Genomic DNA, 17,553 nt, shown 5'->3' with positions numbered 1-17,553 from the left:
GAGCTGCAGCAGGACTTGAAAACATACTCGCTCCCCAGGCACCTCCACTCTCTTCCCGACTTGGGAGCATGAACAAAATAAAGTGTGGATGGGAACTTGTGGCAGCCTGATTCAGGTTACCCGACCCATCTTTTGTCTAATTGTGAATCTCATCTAAGGCTCCCAGCTCCTGAGGAGTGGGGCTGCCACATCTGCTTCACCTCCCTGTTCCTTTCATGACGTCCAACCTGCAGAGCAGGGAAAAATCAATCTTCTTCCTTTAAAAATCTAAGAAGCTGAAGATGAGCCCAGTCCCTCACCCTGTAAGACTCACCTCCTCCCCGACCATGCTTTTGCCCCCAGTTCTTAGGGTTCCAAATGCTCCTTGTCTCCCTATAAGGACAAGGGATAGGAACTGGACCATAGTGGTACCAGGTACAGCAGTGGCTTCATTTCCCTGGTGTGAGATACAGTGAGGGCTGTCTTGGGAATAGGAGGTGCATGTAGCAATTGAAAACGCACCTATTCTGTTGGGGGTGCCTCAAGCTGTGGGAGTGACAAACTCATTTCCACAGGTAGAGCCCTATTTCACATCTGTTTCTCACACCTGGATTGCAAAATTGGCAATGTGGGTAGCTCACAGCAGGCAACGCAACCCACAGGGCCTTTGAGCACATAAGCCAATTGATAGGCATGAGTGGTCTCCCCTACAGCTGCATGGAACTGTTACCAAGGAAGCAGCTTCTGTTGGGGTCATCATATTTTTGGTCAACTCAGCAAAGCCACAGCTGCTCCAGTCTTAAAAATGTAGATGTTGGTAAATAAATGGGGTGATGTGGTAGAAATAGAGGGCGGGGTGGAAAGTGCAGCTGGGCCTGCTGTTTCCAGCCTGGGTTCTGTTTTTATATCTGACTCTCGTGGGCCTCCACGGTGAGAAGCAGGGCCTAGGCCGGCTATTCCCTAACTGCCCTGGCTAGAATCTGTGCGCCTCCTGCTGGCAAAGATGAAGAAAGACTCAGGAGTGTTATATGAGTGCCCGCATGCGTACTTCCCCCTAACCCAGCTCACACGTGAAGCCTTGACTTCAGCTTAAGTAATAAAAATTTATTGAGAATTCCTGGGATGGTGGTTAACGCCTCCCAACCTTGAGAGAGGAGCCAACACTATAGGAAACCACTGAGAAATCAACACACTGTCCCAACAACCTTGGCCAACACAGGGAGGAGGAAACTCATTCCCTTGAAAATGGGTCAGTCTTCATCTGAGAAGGGCTGGGAGGACAGATACAGAGGGGACCATCACATGATACTGGGGGCAGGGTGTGTGTGTGTGTTGGACCCCAAGCTGGCTCCTCAAACACCAGGGCAGAAACAGATCCACTTCTCTGGGGGTAGAGTTCCTGGTCATCCCGCTCATTTCTTAGTCTTGATGAGGCTGTCACTGTGGAAAGGAGATGGATAAAGGAGACAGATGTCTGACATTATTAGGGGACATAAATGAGAAGAACAGCACCTTGGCCACTCCCTTTTCAACCACCCTCCTTCCTGATTACAGGTGTGTGTGGGGAGGTGAGAAAGGTTAGGTGGTGGAGGAGAAGGCAGGTACTGGGAGATGAGCTGCAAGGCCCCACACAGAAACAAGGATGTATAAACAACTTACCTTCCCCTGTGGACACCAGGTCACCAGATGAACAGGAAAAACAGAAAGAGAAGAAAAATGCAGAGGTGATTTTCAGTTCAGGCCCCACCCAGCTCTAAACCCTCCTGTGCTCCCAAAAGAAAAAAAGAAAATGGGTTGGAAGCCAGGAAGCTCAGGCTCTGGAAAGGAAGAGACTAGTTCTCTTGGCCACTGCGATTTCACCTCTCCTTTCCTAGCATCCTTCTATGCCCCAGAGCAGCAATTTTAGGGTTCCTGAGTAAGAATACTGAGTATCACCTTTCACTTTTCAGTAGACAAAACTTTACAATTAAAGTGCTTAAAAAAATTTTTTTGAGAGGAAGGGAGAAACATGGATCGACTGTCTCTGCATGTACCCTGACCAGGGACTGAACCCACCACCTTTAAGTGTATGGAACAAGGCCACACTGTCCAGGGCTAAAGTGTTTTTTCACGAGAATAATCTTACTTTCATAAAATCAATCATATGAGATTCAAATCACCTACACTTTTCTATCTTTTGGTTCAGAGAAATAGTGTCTTTCAAGGGTCACATGAGTAAGCTAGTAACAGGCTCCAGAGCCCAAGAGACTAGGCATAGATTCCATGTTCTTTGTGACACCCCATTGTGTAGGTCACATCTCTCACCGGGTGAAACTTTCATCCTGTAGGTTCAGCACAAGGTTGTCAGCAGTGAGATAGATACGATTCTGTGATGTGGCAATCTACAGGACAGGAAACAAGACAGATGCTTGTATTAAACAAAGACAACCTCGATTCCTACACTTACATTCAATAACCACCAATGGAACACATGGCTTAGGAACAGGATGCAACAATGAGAAAGACACTGTTTCTGTCCTCACACAAGGACCCAGAGCAAGCAACTGTGATTGTGTTAGTACCATAATAGAGGAGTAAACAAAAGGTCAAGGGAACCCAGAGGAACGGAATGTGTTGGGAAGTGTCAGACGAGCTAGTCTGAGTAGAAACCTGAATGAGCACCATTCTAAATACCTCACTTCAGTGTGCTTTAGGTAAAAACACTCTCTAGGAAGTCCCGTGAGGGATACTGGGCTCTTACACTCACCGTCTTGGAGATGTTCTGGGCTGCCCGGATCTTCCGTAGCTTGATGTAGCCTGGGTTCTTGCTCAGTGCTTCTCCAAGGTGAGCAGGGTGGGGTTAAGGGTTCACACAAGGTCAGGTCTCAATCCCTGGCCCCATCCTTACTACTCCCGTCACTCCAGCCCTCCTCTGGGCTGTCAGATCCAAGGTTGCGCTCAGGTTGCTTGTGCCTACTCTTACTTTGGTCCTTACCTGTGGGCCCCCCTGCAGGCAGCTGCCAGGAACTGGAGGCAGCAGCAGAAATGGAGGCAAGGCCAGCAGTGCTATTGATCTGTCTTGAAGTGAGGAGCCAAGCTCAGGCACTCCCATTAAGATCTCAGATCCCATCTGAACACCGCCCCCCGCTGCCCAAAAGCATGGAATCGCATTCGCCTTAGTCTCATCAGCCAGCCCATGAAGGAGGACAGGGAGGACGGGAAAGCAATGTGCCCCAGGGGTGAGCTGAGATCTCTCCAGCAGAAGGATATCATCTTGGCAGCCTCGGCCTCACCCTCAGCCTGCACGATCTTTTGCCGTTGTTCCTGCTTTGCTTTTTCCACCAAGAACTGGGCCCGCTGGGCCTCCTGCTGTGCTGTGGTGGGAGACTCAAGAGGTCACAAATGTAAGGTGTTAGGAACCCCAACCCCCCATCGGCATTCTCAGATACCCTTGACCTACTCCTCTGGTAACTCACCCACTTGTTTGGCTTCTACAGCAGCTGTGTACTCTCGGCTAAAGCTTAGCTCCGTGATGGCTACATCATCCAGGATGAGGCTGAAGTCCTTGGCCCTCTCTGTTAGCTCCCTTCGGATCAACAGGGAGACCTGGGGGGCGGGGTGAGTAAGGGAAGGGAGAGGTCGTTTGAGGGGACTGGAGAACTGAAAGGAAGGTGTATTGCGGTGACTGTCTGAATACCAGAGCTTCTGAAAAAGGCAGAAAACTCACCAATCCTTTCTTAGTACCTATCAAGTTCATCTTGGCTCTCGCAGTGGCTCTCACAGTACCACTTTTAGGTACAAATGGAACTGCGGTCACAACCTTTTTCTAATAAGCTGCCTCTCCTAATACCCAGTGCCCTGGGCCTAGGAGGAAAAAGCTGACACTACGCAGATGGTGATGGGAGCTAGGTCCAACCTGGGCCCGCTGGGTGATCAGCTGTGAGGCGTTGAACTTGGCCACCACACTCTTGAGAACCTCGTTGACAATGGATGGCAACACTCGCTCCTCGTAGTCTAGCCCTAGGCGCTGGTACATGCTGGGAAGCTCCAGGGCATTAGGTCGAGACAGCACTCGCAGGGAGATGTTCACCATCTGCAGGTCTAAGAGTGAGGTTAGCAGTGGCTGGTCAAGACCACGGGGCCTCACCTGGCCTCTTAGCCAAGAACCCTTCCCCAAGCACTGTCTCCTCCGTGTAATGTCGTGTACCCTGGAACTCCCTTGGAGGGAGGAGAGTAATCAGGCCGACAAGATGTGACTCAGCATAGACCAAATGCATCCTTGTCTACAAGAATGTGATGTCTTCTCTATCCATAACCCCTTCATCATTAAAGGTAATCTCTCTTCTTCTCTTTTTGCCACTGCACTGTGTGCAACCTCTATTGTAGGCTCTATAATAATCACCTGTTTTCTTTACTACACTATCAGAATTTGAGGATGAAGACTGTGTTTTATTCCCAGGACCTTGGGTTTAGGGAATGAATGTTAAGTGAGTGGCACTAAATATAGTACAAAAAAGTATATTACAGGTGGGACACTTGCCTCAATGTGAATGTGTGTGTGTGTGTGTGTGTGTGTGTGTGTGTGTGAGAAGAAGGGGCCTGGGGAATCTCAAATACACAGCTACTAGATATGGTCTAGGAGGAACCAGGTACACTAGTGAAGAGTGGGACCAAATTTCCCCAGAACAGGGTGTACTAGTGGGTATCATTAATAAGTCAAGCAATTAAGAGGGAAAAAAAAGCTTTAAAACATGGCTTTGATCTAGGCAGTGAATAAGACAAAGAACAAACAGTGCTCTCACTGAATTTATGTTAGGGGGTAGGAACAGTTAATAAAAAAAATGCAAACACACAGTGTGTCCAGAATGTACTGCTTTAACGCCAGAAGCAGGAACTTTTATTCCAGCTTTTTTGCAGATGTGGCAACCAAGGCCCAAGAGCTCTGACACAACCATCTTCCCCTAGGGGTTTTTGCCAGGCTCATTAACTTTAGGTAGCTCATTTGCTGGTGGCTTCCAAGTGTCCAAACCTACCTTTGGAGCCTGTGGGGGAGGAAATTTTTCGTGGTCTGGCCCGAATGTCATAGATGATGGGATACTGGAACCAGGGGATCCTGGAGGAGAGGGAACAGAGATAAGTTATTAGGAGACTGCAGTTTCACTAGTTTTGCAGTTTTCCCTCACCACATGTTTCTTGGCCTGCTCCTCCTTAGTCCACGGCCTAAGAGAAATTCTCTTCTTTCAGAGAACATTTATGTGCTGCTGCAGTTACGGGCAGCACCTACTGTCCTGGGAGACGGGGTTTGGAGAGAAGAGGGTACAGGTGAATCCTGCTGAAAGTCCTGCTACAGCCACTGGTGGATCGACGTTCAAGGGTGAAGGGTCAGGGTCAATCCGCTCTGCCCGCCATTACCTGAAGTGAAGGCCCTCGGCGAGAATGGTGTCCTGTTGCACGCCACCGATCCGATTAAAGAAGATGGCTCTCTGCCCGCCTTCCACTGTGGGGAGAGGGGTGGGGATCAGGCCAAGTTACTGCAGAGAGTACGAGCTAGCCAGCCCCCGGTGGGGCGAGGGGCTAAGTGAGCATGGGGACGGGTCTGGGAAGGGACGGGATGGGACCGGAGAGCAGGTGGAGGTTGCTCACCAGTGAACACCGACTCGCGGACCCCGTAGGCCACGGCGCCGGCCCCCAGCAGCAGCTTCAACGCCGTGCCCATGCCCCGGGGCCCGGAGGGCAGCCGTCCCGCCAAGTCCTTCAAGTTCTGGGCCATGTCCGATCCTGAGACCGGCGGCACCAAAGGTCAGGAGGGGGTGCCGGCCCGCCTCTACCCCACTCCAGTTTATACGCCGCACCCTTCCCACGAGGGTCCGTGGCCCAGGTGCTTGCAGGAGAAAGGGCACCGGAAGTGCGCTCCCTTCTAAACCCTCCCCCCCGGCCCAGGGAGAACCAGAACTTCGCGCACAGGAAGTGCGCGTTGTGAAGTCCCGCCTCTCTCTGAAAACCTGCCCGCCCAAAGAGACTTCGGGGTGCCAGACCCGAGCCCTCGCCATTTCCAAGCGCCCACTTTCAAAATGGTAGCCGGAAGGAAGTTTGCGTTTAGGAAGAGCGTGAGGTTCTAATTTAAGGATTTTAGCACAACTTCCGGTTTGGTTGCAAGATGGCTGCGCCCAGTGGTGGATTCCAACCTCGTGAGCGTCGCGATGAGGACCAGGATCAGGACTGGGATGTTGTGGCTCCCAAGCGGCCCCGACTTGGGGCGGGAAGCAAGATGGGAGGCCGTAGGCTCATTGTGGTGCTGGAAGGGGCCAGTTTGGAGACAGTCAAGGTAATGTGGGACAAGAAAGTGGAGAACTAGTACATATAGCGATAGAGTGGGACCCCATGGGATGAGGGTGAGGGGCGCCAAGGGGATGGAGAAAGCTAGGAGAGAGGGGAAACATGCTTTTGGAGGAAGAGTGGCCTAGTTGACTGTCTTTTGGTTTAACGTCTTGAGTTGGCAGTACTCGTTTTCTTCTGCCCTGATTGAATCCCAATCCAGCCGTCACGTCCTTGGTTTCAGTTGATTTACCCAGGATTCTGTGGTATAAAATTATGTAAAGGGAGGGGAGTTTCTCCACCTCAGTGTCCCAAATAATCCCACAATAAGTTACTAGGAAAGGAGAAGGGTGGTTAGTATAGCTTAGTCGGCCCCTCCTTTTTTTTAGTAAGGACTTCGTGTTTTATAAAAGGTCTTTACTGTCACTCTCCTTTGTATTACTGTCCACTTCGAAACACTTGTTTTTACCTGCCATTCGGCTCTTTTTCTGAATAATCCAACAATTCTTTGTCTTAAAAAACTGTTCTGTGTTTTTATTCCCTCTGACTTTCTTGTTTCTCTGCCGTTTAGAGCTAATTTTGTTCAGTGAGTAGGCCCAGAATAAATAGCACTGGTTTAGAAGTCAGACCTGGATTTTAACCTTGGTTATTTTAACATTATTTTAAGTGAGTGATCTTGAGAAAAATTTGTCCTCAGTTAATACTTTAGAGGGAGAATGTAATGAAAGTGCTTTAAAAGTGGTATGTTTCTGTAGTAGTCTATGGTGTGATTCTTTTTCATCTTCCTCAATCACTGTGGCACTTTATTAGGCTTGCAGTCAACCCCCCCTCCCCCACCTTTGAAATGTTTCTTCTGTAATTTATATTTCTAACCTAATTATAGGTTCTTACGTTTATCCCTCACTTAATTGTTTGCTAGCTTTCCAGTTTATTAATTCTGAATGTCACTTAGCCACTCCATTTCTTCCTGTGTTTCTTGGGGATGATAGTAGTCCCTACCTTATGGATTGTTGGGAAGATGAAAAGGAGCTAACTTGCAAAGGGTTTAGAATAATGTCTGTCACTTGGAATTAGCTATTATTGTTACTCATTCCAAGTTACCTATTAAGGAGTTGAAAAGGTCATGGCCAAATTGCAGTTCCTATAACATACTCTGGAAGAATTTAGGTTGTCATTAATGGTACTCCAAGAGTGACAGAATTCATAGCTGGTTGAAATCTTCTGAACTGTTACCTTGTGCCTTCCTTGGTGCTGGTAACTTGCTTCTGCCAGCCTCTTCGGGGCCTGCTCTCTTATTCTTTATACTCCAGCCTCACTGGCCTGTTTTAAGCTCTTTGAAGGCATGAAGTTCTCTTATACCTTAAAGCCATTGCATATAATGTTCTCTTACTGGAAGCTCCTTTTACTCAGCTCTTTGCTTCATTATTTCCTACCTAAAGTTCACTCATTTAACAATTATTGATTCTATTATTCTGCTCATTCTTCAATTAATAGGTTAAATGTTACTTCCTCATAGAAATGACTCCCTGGTATAAATCAGGCTCTCCTGTTATAATCCTTTAATGAACGATTTACTTTTCCTTCATAACATTTACCACAATTTGAGTTAAAGATTCGTGTAATTGTTTACTATTTGTCTCTTCCACTGGAAGACTCTATGACGATAGTAAATAAGGTTTTGTTTTTTTTTTCCAAATCCTCACCCAGATATTTTTTCCATTGCTTTTGCGAGAGAGTGGAAGGGAGGGGGAGAGAAACATTGATGTGAGAGATATCGATTGGTTGCCTCCCGCATGCATCCTGACCTGGGGCCGGGGATCGAGTCCACAACTGAGGTATGTGCCCCTGGCCGGAATCGAACCCGGGACTCTTGAGTCTATGGGCTAACACTCTAAACCACTGCACCAAACTGGCTAGGGTGAATAAGGTTTTAAAAATTCTTGTATCTCCAATACCCAATACAGTAGGTGAATACACATGGTATTCATTCTGATTATTCTAATTAGTGGTTTTCAAGCTTAACCACAACCCACAATTAAAAATCATACCCAACTGTATGAAATAATAAGTTTCATAAACCATCACTTACCATTACTACATGTGAAGGACTCTGATATTTTTTATTTCATTAAAAACCCTCATTATAAATTTACTAATGGGTTAAAACTGGATTCTTTTATTGAAGAGGTTCTTTTTCTTCTATAACTAAGAGTGTCTCATGCTCTTAGTTCTTGACCTTTGCTCTTTCCCTGTGCGTACTTTGTGACATTATGTTAGTTTCTCACTTAATTTCAAAGTCCATGTGCCTCTTCCTCCACTTTTTGGAGTTGTATATCTTAGCATGTTGTCAGACATACAAATGTTCCATTGATACATAAAAGCTTAGCCTTTCAAAATCTATATTTGTACTTAATGGTATGTTTTTCACACTTTTAAAAATTTATTTTTAAACCTCACTCAAGGATATTTTTTCCCCATTGCTTTTCAGGGAGAGTGGAGGGGAGAGAGAGAGAAACATTGATGTGAAAGAGACACATCGATTGGTTGCCTCCAGCACATGGCCCAACTGTGGCTAGGGATCAAGCCTGCAACCGAGGTATGTGCCCTTGACTAGGGTCGAACCTGAGACCCTTCAGTCTGTTCAGTCTGCAGGCTGATACTCTAACCACTGAGCCAAACCAGTTAGAGCTGTTTTTTACTATCTTAATGCTCCTTAGGACTTCAAATTGCAGTTTACAATGATCTCTTTTAGCGGCTACGGTGGATCCAGACGGATCTTTAGTGTCAAATTTCTACCTGGTATAGTTTCTAGTACACACAGAGTTGCCAGGATAATATTTCTCAGTCATTCTCATGCTCCTGTTATTCCAGAATTATTTCTGACTTTGTGCTGGATACTTGAGGATTCTGCAGTTTACAAAGCAGTTTCATATGTAATCACTGCCTTTCACTGTTTTGGACCCACTTTTTCAGCATAATTCTTTCTTCACATTTCTGCTTTTTCTTTATTTTGTCTACAGCTTTGCTCACACATCTTAACACTAGGAACAACCCTTCTTTCTTGTTTTACTTCTGACAGAAGCATTCCTTGATTAAACTGCCACCTGCATCATTAGAATCTTCACACTCCTCATTCAGATTTGCAGCTCTTTACTTAATGCATGTTTGTTATAAGCAAACTGAGGGTAATGACCTTATATTTTGCCCAGTATATCACAGTGCTCCTGTGATAAACAAGCATTCAGCCTTTCTCATTAACCTTATTTCACCTGGTTCCAGAATCCCTCACTGGCTTTGCCTAATAACCACAGGTTTTTAAACTAAATCCAGTTTTTAATCATCTGAAATCACAGGTTGTGCCTTCTTCCCTTTTTCTTCTAAGGTCAGTTACTGAGGGAGGGGTGAAAGAAGGGAGGGAAGGGTAAATGTGGCCATAAGTTCATAAGTGAACTCCTGAAGAGCTTGCTAGGCCCTACCCCCATAGTTTCTGGTTCCAGCAATCTAGAGTGAACCTGAGAATCTGACTAGCAAGTTTCCAGGTGCTGCTGTTGCTGCTGGTGTGGGGACCACACTTTGAGAACCACTGGGCTAGGTAAAAGCAGCTTATGTTGTTCTGTCATGTTCCCTCTTTAGGCAGGGAAGACATATGAACTCCTCAACTGTGACAAGCACAAGTCTTTGTTGTTGAAGAATGGACGGGACCCCGGGGAAGTGAGACCAGACATAGCTCACCAGGTAACTCCAGGGACAGAGCTCACAACCGCTTGAGCCTTTATGTGGAAAGTGATACAGCTGCTTGCTACTTCTTTGCAGTCTTTACTGTGCCTTGGTGTCTCCCTCCCTCAGAGTTTACTGATGCTGATGGACAGTCCCCTGAACCGAGCCGGCTTGCTGCAGGTTTATATCCATACACAGAAGAATGTGTTGATTGAAGTGAACCCCCAGACTCGAATTCCCAGAACCTTTGACCGATTTTGTGGCCTCATGGGTGAGATCTTTAGGACTTAAATTTCAGGAGTGAGGAAGGGAGGAATAGGGAACATGAGTGATCCCAGAACAAGGACTCTTCATTACTTTCCATGTGTAGGGGTGATGCCTGCATGGGTTCCTGGCTGAGTGAAAAAGGGAGAGCGAACCCATCAGTATACAACCAGTCATGTGCTTGACAACTGCTTGTTCATAACATTTTAGGAGTGCAGTGTAGCTATAAAGTACACATGGAACCCACCTTACCTACGAGTTTTTCTGGTTAGATTACTGGGTGGAAATGCAGTTCTCCACCTAGCTCTGAACTCTTTTTTTCGCCCTAGTTCAGCTTTTACACAAACTCAGTGTTCGAGCAGCTGATGGCCCCCAGAAGCTCTTGAAGGTGAGGTATTGACACCTACTGGTTGGAGGCAGGGTTTTGAGAACCTTTCTGGGGCTCATTTTTCTGTTTTACTTTAGGTAATTAAGAATCCAGTGTCAGATCACTTCCCAGTCGGATGTATGAAAATTGGCACTTCTTTTTCCATCCCAGTCGTCAGTGATGTGCGCGAGTTGGTGCCCAGCAGCGACCCTATTGTTTTTGTGGTGGGGGCCTTTGCCCACGGCAAGGTAAGGTCTAGGCTCAACTCAGATTCTTCATAGAGCCGAAGCTTGGTACAGGATTCCGAGAGCAGTCATCATTTTGATGGTCCTTGTCCTCATCAGTTGGGAAATAGAGGGTAACATAGCTGGAAGACAAGTGTGGGTTCCCTAACCTGCCCCAGGGCGTATCCTTTTGATGACCATTGCTGGCATATCTGTAATAGTCAAAGCTAGGACCTTCTTTTTCCTTTGTATAAATTTGATAGTAAACAGCACAGTGAAATATGAGCTCAGCCCAGTTTTCCTGCCCTAAAGAAGGACTGACCCTGTTACAGAGTGATAGAGCCAGCTGACAGCACTGTTCTCTCCTCAGCTCAGTGTGGAATATACAGAGAAGATGGTGTCCATCAGCAACTACCCCCTTTCTGCTGCCCTCACCTGCGCAAAACTTACCACAGCCTTTGAAGAAGTATGGAGGGTCATTTGACAGTAGGACCTTGCTCTGAAACACAGAGACTGTTGACATTGCATTCCTTGACTCTTCTAACTCACTGTTGGAAGATGACCTTCCTGCACCAAGACCGTGGGATTAGTGGAAGCCGAGGTTGTACATTTGCTATTTGTTTATCTTATAAATACTATTCTTGCAAACCTGGTTGTTCTTTGGGGATTCCTAAACTTAGTATCTAAGGGTGTAAATTGTTCATTCTCCTCAGACTTCAGGGAAAGATGTGAGGTTTACAGCATTTGCAATTTGGTTGTGGGCTTTGCAGGTGGGCTTTAGCTCCAAATTTCTGCAATTACTGTGCTCTAAAGTAGACAGCTCTGATTACTGCAGCCATGGCAAGCATGGAGAACTGTGCCTGAAAGAAAGCAGCCAGGAATGCTAGCAGTGAAAAATTGAACAAACAGAAGTGATTTTATCTGGTACAGTTCCAAGGTAGAAAAAGTGGAGCAGGCAGGGCCTTGTGTCCCTCCCCACCCCCCCATGGGGGGAGTGATGGTGGCGGCACATATACAATCATAGTAAATTGGCAGAAGAATAACAACATATTCCTGGCTAGAGGGGGAGAGATAAGGCAACGTGCATGGGGGAGCCCAGAGGGGAGACATGGGCCCCTCTACTCCTCCCACAAGAGTTTCCCCTTTGCCCAAATGAAGACTTGGCTGTCAGCAGAGGCACAGCTGGGAGTGCCATGTCTTCCTACTCCCTGGCTTCTGTGTTCTCTGTGCTCTGGGGCGAAGGAGTGTAGAAAGGAAGTCGTTTCTGCACCAGTCTTGCTCTAGGCCACCTACAGAAGAAATATGATGGGAAGGCTGGTCAGAGTTACTCCTAGTCCCTGGGCTACAGCCCTTCTAACTTCTGCCTGGCACGTTAAGTTAGTGCCTCACACTATGTTTCCTAGAAGCCAGGCTCCCTTGAGATTCACCCCAAATTTCCAACACTACCCCCCAAGTTATTGCTCTATCCTGTAACCTGGTAGTTTCAGTTTAGCTGTAGGGGTGTTAACTTACCAGGAAATAGATTATTCCATTTTCTTTAACCTCTCTTTCCTTGGCACCATTGCTTTGTGAAGATAAGGCAATATGAATAGTAGGCTCAGGAAGAAGACGTGGCCAAGGAAATAGATGGATTTATACACCTGTGGGGAGAGAGAGGCCACCGAGGTAGCCCGAGGGCATGGTATATAATATCCCTTACTACCTGAGGTTTCAGTGGTTCCCTCCCATCCTTGCAAGCAGGCCCTTACTTACCTTAAACCATTTGTCCCATGTGAAGAGGCAGAAGGCAGTCATTGAGTAACCCATGAAGAGCCAGTGGATGGTCTGCTGCACCAAATAGTAGAAGGGTTGTAGGACAGTTATGGAAGCCAGGTTGCTAAGGGTTGGGCTGTCTCGAATTAGGCTGGCAGCCTGGGGAGGAAGGGAAGAGGTATTCAGTGTTTGCCTTTTCTCATCGTTCCCTTTCACCCAGCATCTTAAGGCATACCTGTCTTTCCACAATAATAATGAGGAATTCCATCTGGAAGCAGACCAGGTATCCTGAGTGTAGGCCATGCCAGAGCGCCAGGAATAGCAATGAGAGACCCTGGGAGAGTTCTTTATTTCCAAGGAACTTGAGTCGTTTGAAGAAGTAACTAGAGAGAAGGGTGGGTAATGATGAGCCACAGACCAGTCCTTGCACTCCCACCATCCTGCCTCTGGGTTCTCAGCACCCTGAGGAGTGCAGTGGTGGCTGGCTCCCACTTAGGGCCACCTGGGGTAAGGGAGGCAGTGCCCTCTGATTAGCTTTAGAGATCGAAGGTAATGAAGTAGACTCAGTTTAGAGACAGAAAATAGACCTAAGGCTTAGCTGAGTGAACTTGGGAAAGCCACTTAAATGACTAGTGCCTACGAAGTGCCTGATGTTGACTTGCAATGAAAAAGGCAGACCAGTTTTCTATTTGTGTCGCTTACACACCAGTGGTGGGACAAATAAAGATGTTTATAAACAGGACAATGAAAAACAAAAGCAGTGGCCAAATGGGGATTAAAACCTAGGACTCAAGGCACTTATACATCTTGCTTTTGTTTTTCAAATAATGACAGGAATTTTTTTTGGGGGGTGGTGGTGGTAGGACTGGGGACATAGTGTGTAGGGGTATGTGTGAGGATGACTGGAAGTTCTACCCAAAGTGGGAAAAGACAGAGTGACAATACATATTTGCCCTCAAATCCAGGAAAGTGGTGGAAGGCAGAAGCTAACGTCCAGACCTCCCCTCCCCACTGCTTACCGGGCCACCCAGGCATTGGTGTTGATATTGAAAGAGGCGATGGTGCCGCTGAAGCGGGGAGTTGTTTCAAAGAGCCACACCTTCATGTTAGCGCAGGCATCCCACTTTGCCTTTCCATTCTCATCAAAGTCATTGAAGCCCAGCCCCGTCAAAATGCATACTCCTTCCTGAGGGAAGGACCGACTCAGGGTTCTTGCCACTCTCCTCCCCACATCCCCCACAGCCTGTCTAGACCCTATATCATGTTTTCTACTTACTGTGACCAGCCAACAGGTGACGTATTTGTATAGCACAAATTTGCCCCAAATCAGCATGTACATGCAGCGGAACCAGAAAAGGCGATTCTTGAGAGAAGGAGGAACATGCATTAGGCCAGGTGAATTTCCTTAATGTTCTTCCTTTCCACACTTGTGGCTACTTCATGTCCGCCTGACGGGCTGCCTAACTGCCTCTATAACAGGCTAAGAGGATGAGCAGGGAGCCCAGTGAACATCCATTCACCTCCTTTTCCTTGGAGAGTTGCAGAAACAGCATTGTCCTTAACTTTGTCTTCTGACACTAAGTACTGGGGGACTTTAATGTATTCTTGCTTTTTGTTAATTTAAGAAGACAACCTACCTAGAGTGGGTATGGAAACGTTGCAAGCCTTTCAGGTGGGTGGGAGCAAAAGCCAGCACTTCCCCTTCCCTTGGATTCTGAATTCCCTAGAAGCCCCCAATCTATCAAGAGAAGAAACAGGCTGGAGAGGACCAGAAGCTGCTATGCTGAGCTGTAATACAGCAAGTTAAGAGCTGCTCCTGGAGAAGGTAAGGGGTGCTGAAAGTGCACCTGGCACAGCCCTGTGCCCGTGAAGGTCATTCAGTGCTGGCTGATGAACATGTCCTGGCCCGGCTGGCACTGACACCAACTCTCACAGATCTAGAGCAAAACCAACATGCATTTGTCGATGGTGTTTCCCACTTCTTGGCTATCTACAGGGATCTTTGCCTGCCCATTTTCTATATTGGATGCAGTCACACTGCTGCTGCTTTAGTAGCCACTCACTTCATAGTCTTCGGTGAGGAGATAGTTTTCTGTGATATGGGGACTGAGCACAACGTAGCCCACCAGGTAGATGAGGCCCAGACTTAGGCGCTTGAGAGCAGGTACAATGCTGGAAAGGAACACGGGTCACAATGCGCAGAAGCCACTCCTTCCACCCTCTGACCTTAAATCATGGAGGGGAGCTATCCATCTGGGATGGGATGAGTAGCTCCACTGCCCAATATATTTAAGTATATTAAAATATTTTTTTTTTTTAAACTGAGAAAATGGATTTTAAAGGCAGGGACATGACCGATTCAGGCACAATCCTGACATAAAAGTGAATTTTGTGTTTGAACCACAGGGTCAGAATGGCTGGCTGGAAGTGACCTAAGCTGAAAAGGGCTCACTGCCCACCCACAGTAAGCAGGTGCAGAGTGCCCATTACAATAGTCCGGGGTCCGTATGGCATAAGCCTGGGAGCCGGGGCCATGTGGAGAATATAGCCATGGCTGGTCCTCAAGAAAGTCACTTCAGAAGTGGCTTTGTAGTGGGACACCTACACAGAGGTCTTGACCAAGAAGGGGCACTAACCTGTTTGGTATCTCCCCTGGCTTGTCAGTCAGCTTTCTCTGCACCAGCTTCATGTAGTGGTTCATTGAGAACTGGGGCCCTACCATGAAGGCCCCATAGAAGTAGGAGAAACCAGCAACTTCCAGCAGGGAAGGAACACCTCGTATGGCATATTTCTGTTGCTCAGAGGACAAGGAATTCTATGCCGAGAAGAGAATGAATAGTTCAGGATAGCCTTGAATCTCCCTGCAAGAGCCAGTTTGTGTGTTCCCCACCCTTTTGGCCCACTGAACTGGTTCTTCAAATAGCCATCTCTGAGGGGATGGTATGGAGAAAAGTAGTTGCTTCGTGTGGAAATGAGTGTGTGTAGCAACAGTTGACTGCTGCTGCTTTTCCAAATGCCTTGCTGGCATTGATCTCTGGACTTTGTGCAAGAGCTGGATCCAGGCAAATTAGGTTTGTTGATCCTTGCTCTGCTATCTGAAATGGAGATCACATAGGCTGGGGATGAGGCGCGGCTCTGCCCTTAGCATTTGGGTTCAGTCTTTTCATAACAATAGCCTTCCTCCTTCCCTCTGGCTTAGTTCCTCAACTTCTCTGTGAAGGAGTTGTTCTTACCTGATCTTTCCCTCCATCAAAGTAGTCAACAGCCAAACCTGAGCAGAGAGAGAAGGTGTGGGTAGAGGGAGAGGACACTGAGGATGTGACCTGTGGACTGAGGGTAGCAGGAATGTTGGGGAGAGCACAGAGTAAGTTTATGGTCAGATGGGGAGGAGCCTAGGTACAAAAGGGGAAGGTAGTGACCCATCACTTACCAATCAGTTTCAGGGTCAGAACACAATGAGGCATTGTCCACTTGATATCGTAGCTGCCAGTGGCTGTATAATAATACCCAGCAAGAAGGTAGGCCTAGGAGAGTTGAGGTATTCTATTATTCCTATGATTTATTTTCTCCCTACTCTGAAATCCAATGTATTCTTTCATTTTTCCTTTCTTCTGGTCTTGTCATTAAAGGCCTTAAGAAGTTCCTATAAATGCAGACACTGAAACTTAAGGGGAAGAGGCTTGCCTCAAGGGTTTTCAACAAAATGAGGGCTAATTGAGAATTAAATGGTTAGGTTCTGTAGCTCATTTTAAGTCCATTTTCTGCTTTGCCTTTAAGTGACTCCCCTCATGATATCTGGGCTAATCCTGGTCAGAACCTTAATGCGTAGTCCTATGCAAAGGATTAGTTGGCACCTCTTCCTTGAGGCAGGAAAAGTATTATCACTGCCACATGTAGATGAAACACCTGGGGCTCATGTAAAGTGACTTACGTAAAGTCATACAGATAAGTGTAATTGGGAGAAAGGATTAGAAATGGGATCTCCCAGTTCCCTGCTTTTTCTACACCACAGTCTCTGACTTGTCCCCAACCCCAAACTGCTGTCAGCTGTGACCTGATCTGCCAAGAGAAAGATGTTTACCATCTGGAAACAAAAAGTAGTGAGAACGGCTGTGACAGTGCGGCCCATTAGTCGCAGGATGAGGAACTGAAGGATGACACATAGCAGGGAGTGGTAGAGCTGGTTTCCTGGGGGCAGAAGAGAGCAAATTTTAGCCTTTTTTTTTCTTTTCTTTCACATTCCCACCCATCTTGAGACTTCTAAACACAAAGAGAATACATAAAGAAAAAACTATTTTGGTATTAGGATATTTTTGTCAAAATAGCCTCATGTTCTGGAGGAAGGGAAGAAAATTAATTGTATAAATAGAAGGGACTGTCAGGCAGCTACTGTATTTCTGAATGTTTGAACTCAGGGTTGCTCCTGAGGGGACTGCTTGGATCTGTCATCCAGCTATAGCCACAGAAGAGAGACACTTACGAGTCTCTGTTGACGGAGTCTGGCAAGAGTAACCACTCTTAAAATGTTTTCTCTGCAAGAGGACTGTCCATATAGGAGAATTTAAGCTCTGTTCTTGTCCATACAAACCTTCTCTTTGCAAGCAGAGCATTATAACTTCCCTATCCATCAAATTCTCTCCAGGAAGTTTTGTTCAAGTCTGTTGCTTCCCAGGTTCCCTCTAATCCCAGCACCACTGCTAACTCAATTTACTCACCAAAGTTAAAATAAGCAATGAAGAGGCCTGTGAAGGTGTGGAAGAGATGGATGAGGTAGCTATCCTTGTAGAAAAGGTAATGCCGATAAAACAAAGCCAAGGGGTAACCTGAGGGGAGATCAGAAGAGGGTTATTTGTGGCTTGTGTTCTGCCAATTTTGTTTTGGAAGCTTATCTGGCATGAAACTCAGCCCAGAGAGGAAAAACATACATTATATGGATGCCAATAGAGAAAATAATAA

At 46.7% G+C, this 17,553-nt stretch overlaps 3 protein-coding genes across 5 annotated transcripts in view; 1 reads left to right on the top strand and 2 right to left on the bottom strand.

Annotated features, from left to right (window-relative positions):
- Window positions 1-1,062: 1,062 nt before the first annotated feature.
- Window positions 1,063-6,031, bottom strand: PHB2 (prohibitin 2). The gene is made up of 9 exons (XM_081128322.1): window positions 5,602-6,031; window positions 5,371-5,455; window positions 4,992-5,071; window positions 3,875-4,059; window positions 3,435-3,564; window positions 3,229-3,332; window positions 2,726-2,803; window positions 2,275-2,360; window positions 1,063-1,419 (listed from the first exon to the last, which is right to left on the bottom strand). The coding sequence occupies exons 1-8, from the start codon at window positions 5,726-5,728 to the stop codon at window positions 2,280-2,282; spliced, it is 870 nt and encodes a 289-aa protein (XP_080984448.1). The 5' UTR covers window positions 5,729-6,031; the 3' UTR covers window positions 1,063-1,419; window positions 2,275-2,279.
- On the top strand, window positions 5,967-11,493 carry EMG1 (EMG1 N1-specific pseudouridine methyltransferase). Of its 3 annotated transcripts, none has more exons than XM_081128323.1 (6): window positions 5,967-6,283; window positions 9,907-10,008; window positions 10,120-10,261; window positions 10,584-10,642; window positions 10,720-10,869; window positions 11,216-11,493. In XM_081128323.1, the coding sequence occupies exons 1-6, from the start codon at window positions 6,116-6,118 to the stop codon at window positions 11,327-11,329; spliced, it is 735 nt and encodes a 244-aa protein (XP_080984449.1). In that variant the 5' UTR covers window positions 5,967-6,115; the 3' UTR covers window positions 11,330-11,493. The 3 variants fall into 3 exon arrangements, with proteins under 3 accessions (XP_080984449.1, XP_080984450.1, XP_080984451.1); XM_081128324.1 differs by having other exon boundaries at window positions 5,972-6,283; window positions 10,793-10,869; XM_081128325.1 differs by lacking the exon at window positions 10,584-10,642 and having other exon boundaries at window positions 5,972-6,283; window positions 10,793-10,869.
- A 242-nt stretch (window positions 11,494-11,735) lies between these two features.
- The window catches only part of LPCAT3 (lysophosphatidylcholine acyltransferase 3), a 36,957-nt gene continuing 31,139 nt past the window's right edge, over window positions 11,736-17,553 (bottom strand). The window contains exons 2-13 of the mRNA XM_081128321.1: window positions 17,313-17,420; window positions 16,679-16,785; window positions 16,028-16,121; window positions 15,831-15,868; window positions 15,234-15,412; window positions 14,661-14,769; window positions 13,874-13,960; window positions 13,617-13,783; window positions 12,833-12,980; window positions 12,598-12,756; window positions 12,358-12,485; window positions 11,736-12,134 (exon numbers count right to left, since the gene is read on the bottom strand). Coding sequence (XP_080984447.1) covers window positions 12,369-12,485; window positions 12,598-12,756; window positions 12,833-12,980; window positions 13,617-13,783; window positions 13,874-13,960; window positions 14,661-14,769; window positions 15,234-15,412; window positions 15,831-15,868; window positions 16,028-16,121; window positions 16,679-16,785; window positions 17,313-17,420 — 1,313 coding nt within the window. The 3' untranslated portion in view covers window positions 11,736-12,134; window positions 12,358-12,368. The remainder of the gene's footprint in view (window positions 12,135-12,357; window positions 12,486-12,597; window positions 12,757-12,832; window positions 12,981-13,616; window positions 13,784-13,873; window positions 13,961-14,660; window positions 14,770-15,233; window positions 15,413-15,830; window positions 15,869-16,027; window positions 16,122-16,678; window positions 16,786-17,312; window positions 17,421-17,553) is intronic.

Source organism: Miniopterus schreibersii (assembly GCF_964146895.1).
Source record: "Miniopterus schreibersii genome assembly, chromosome: 2".
Lineage (NCBI taxonomy): Eukaryota > Metazoa > Chordata > Mammalia > Chiroptera > Miniopteridae > Miniopterus > Miniopterus schreibersii.
Note: the sequence above shows the minus strand (reverse complement) of the source record. Positions and strands in the feature narration are given on the sequence as shown.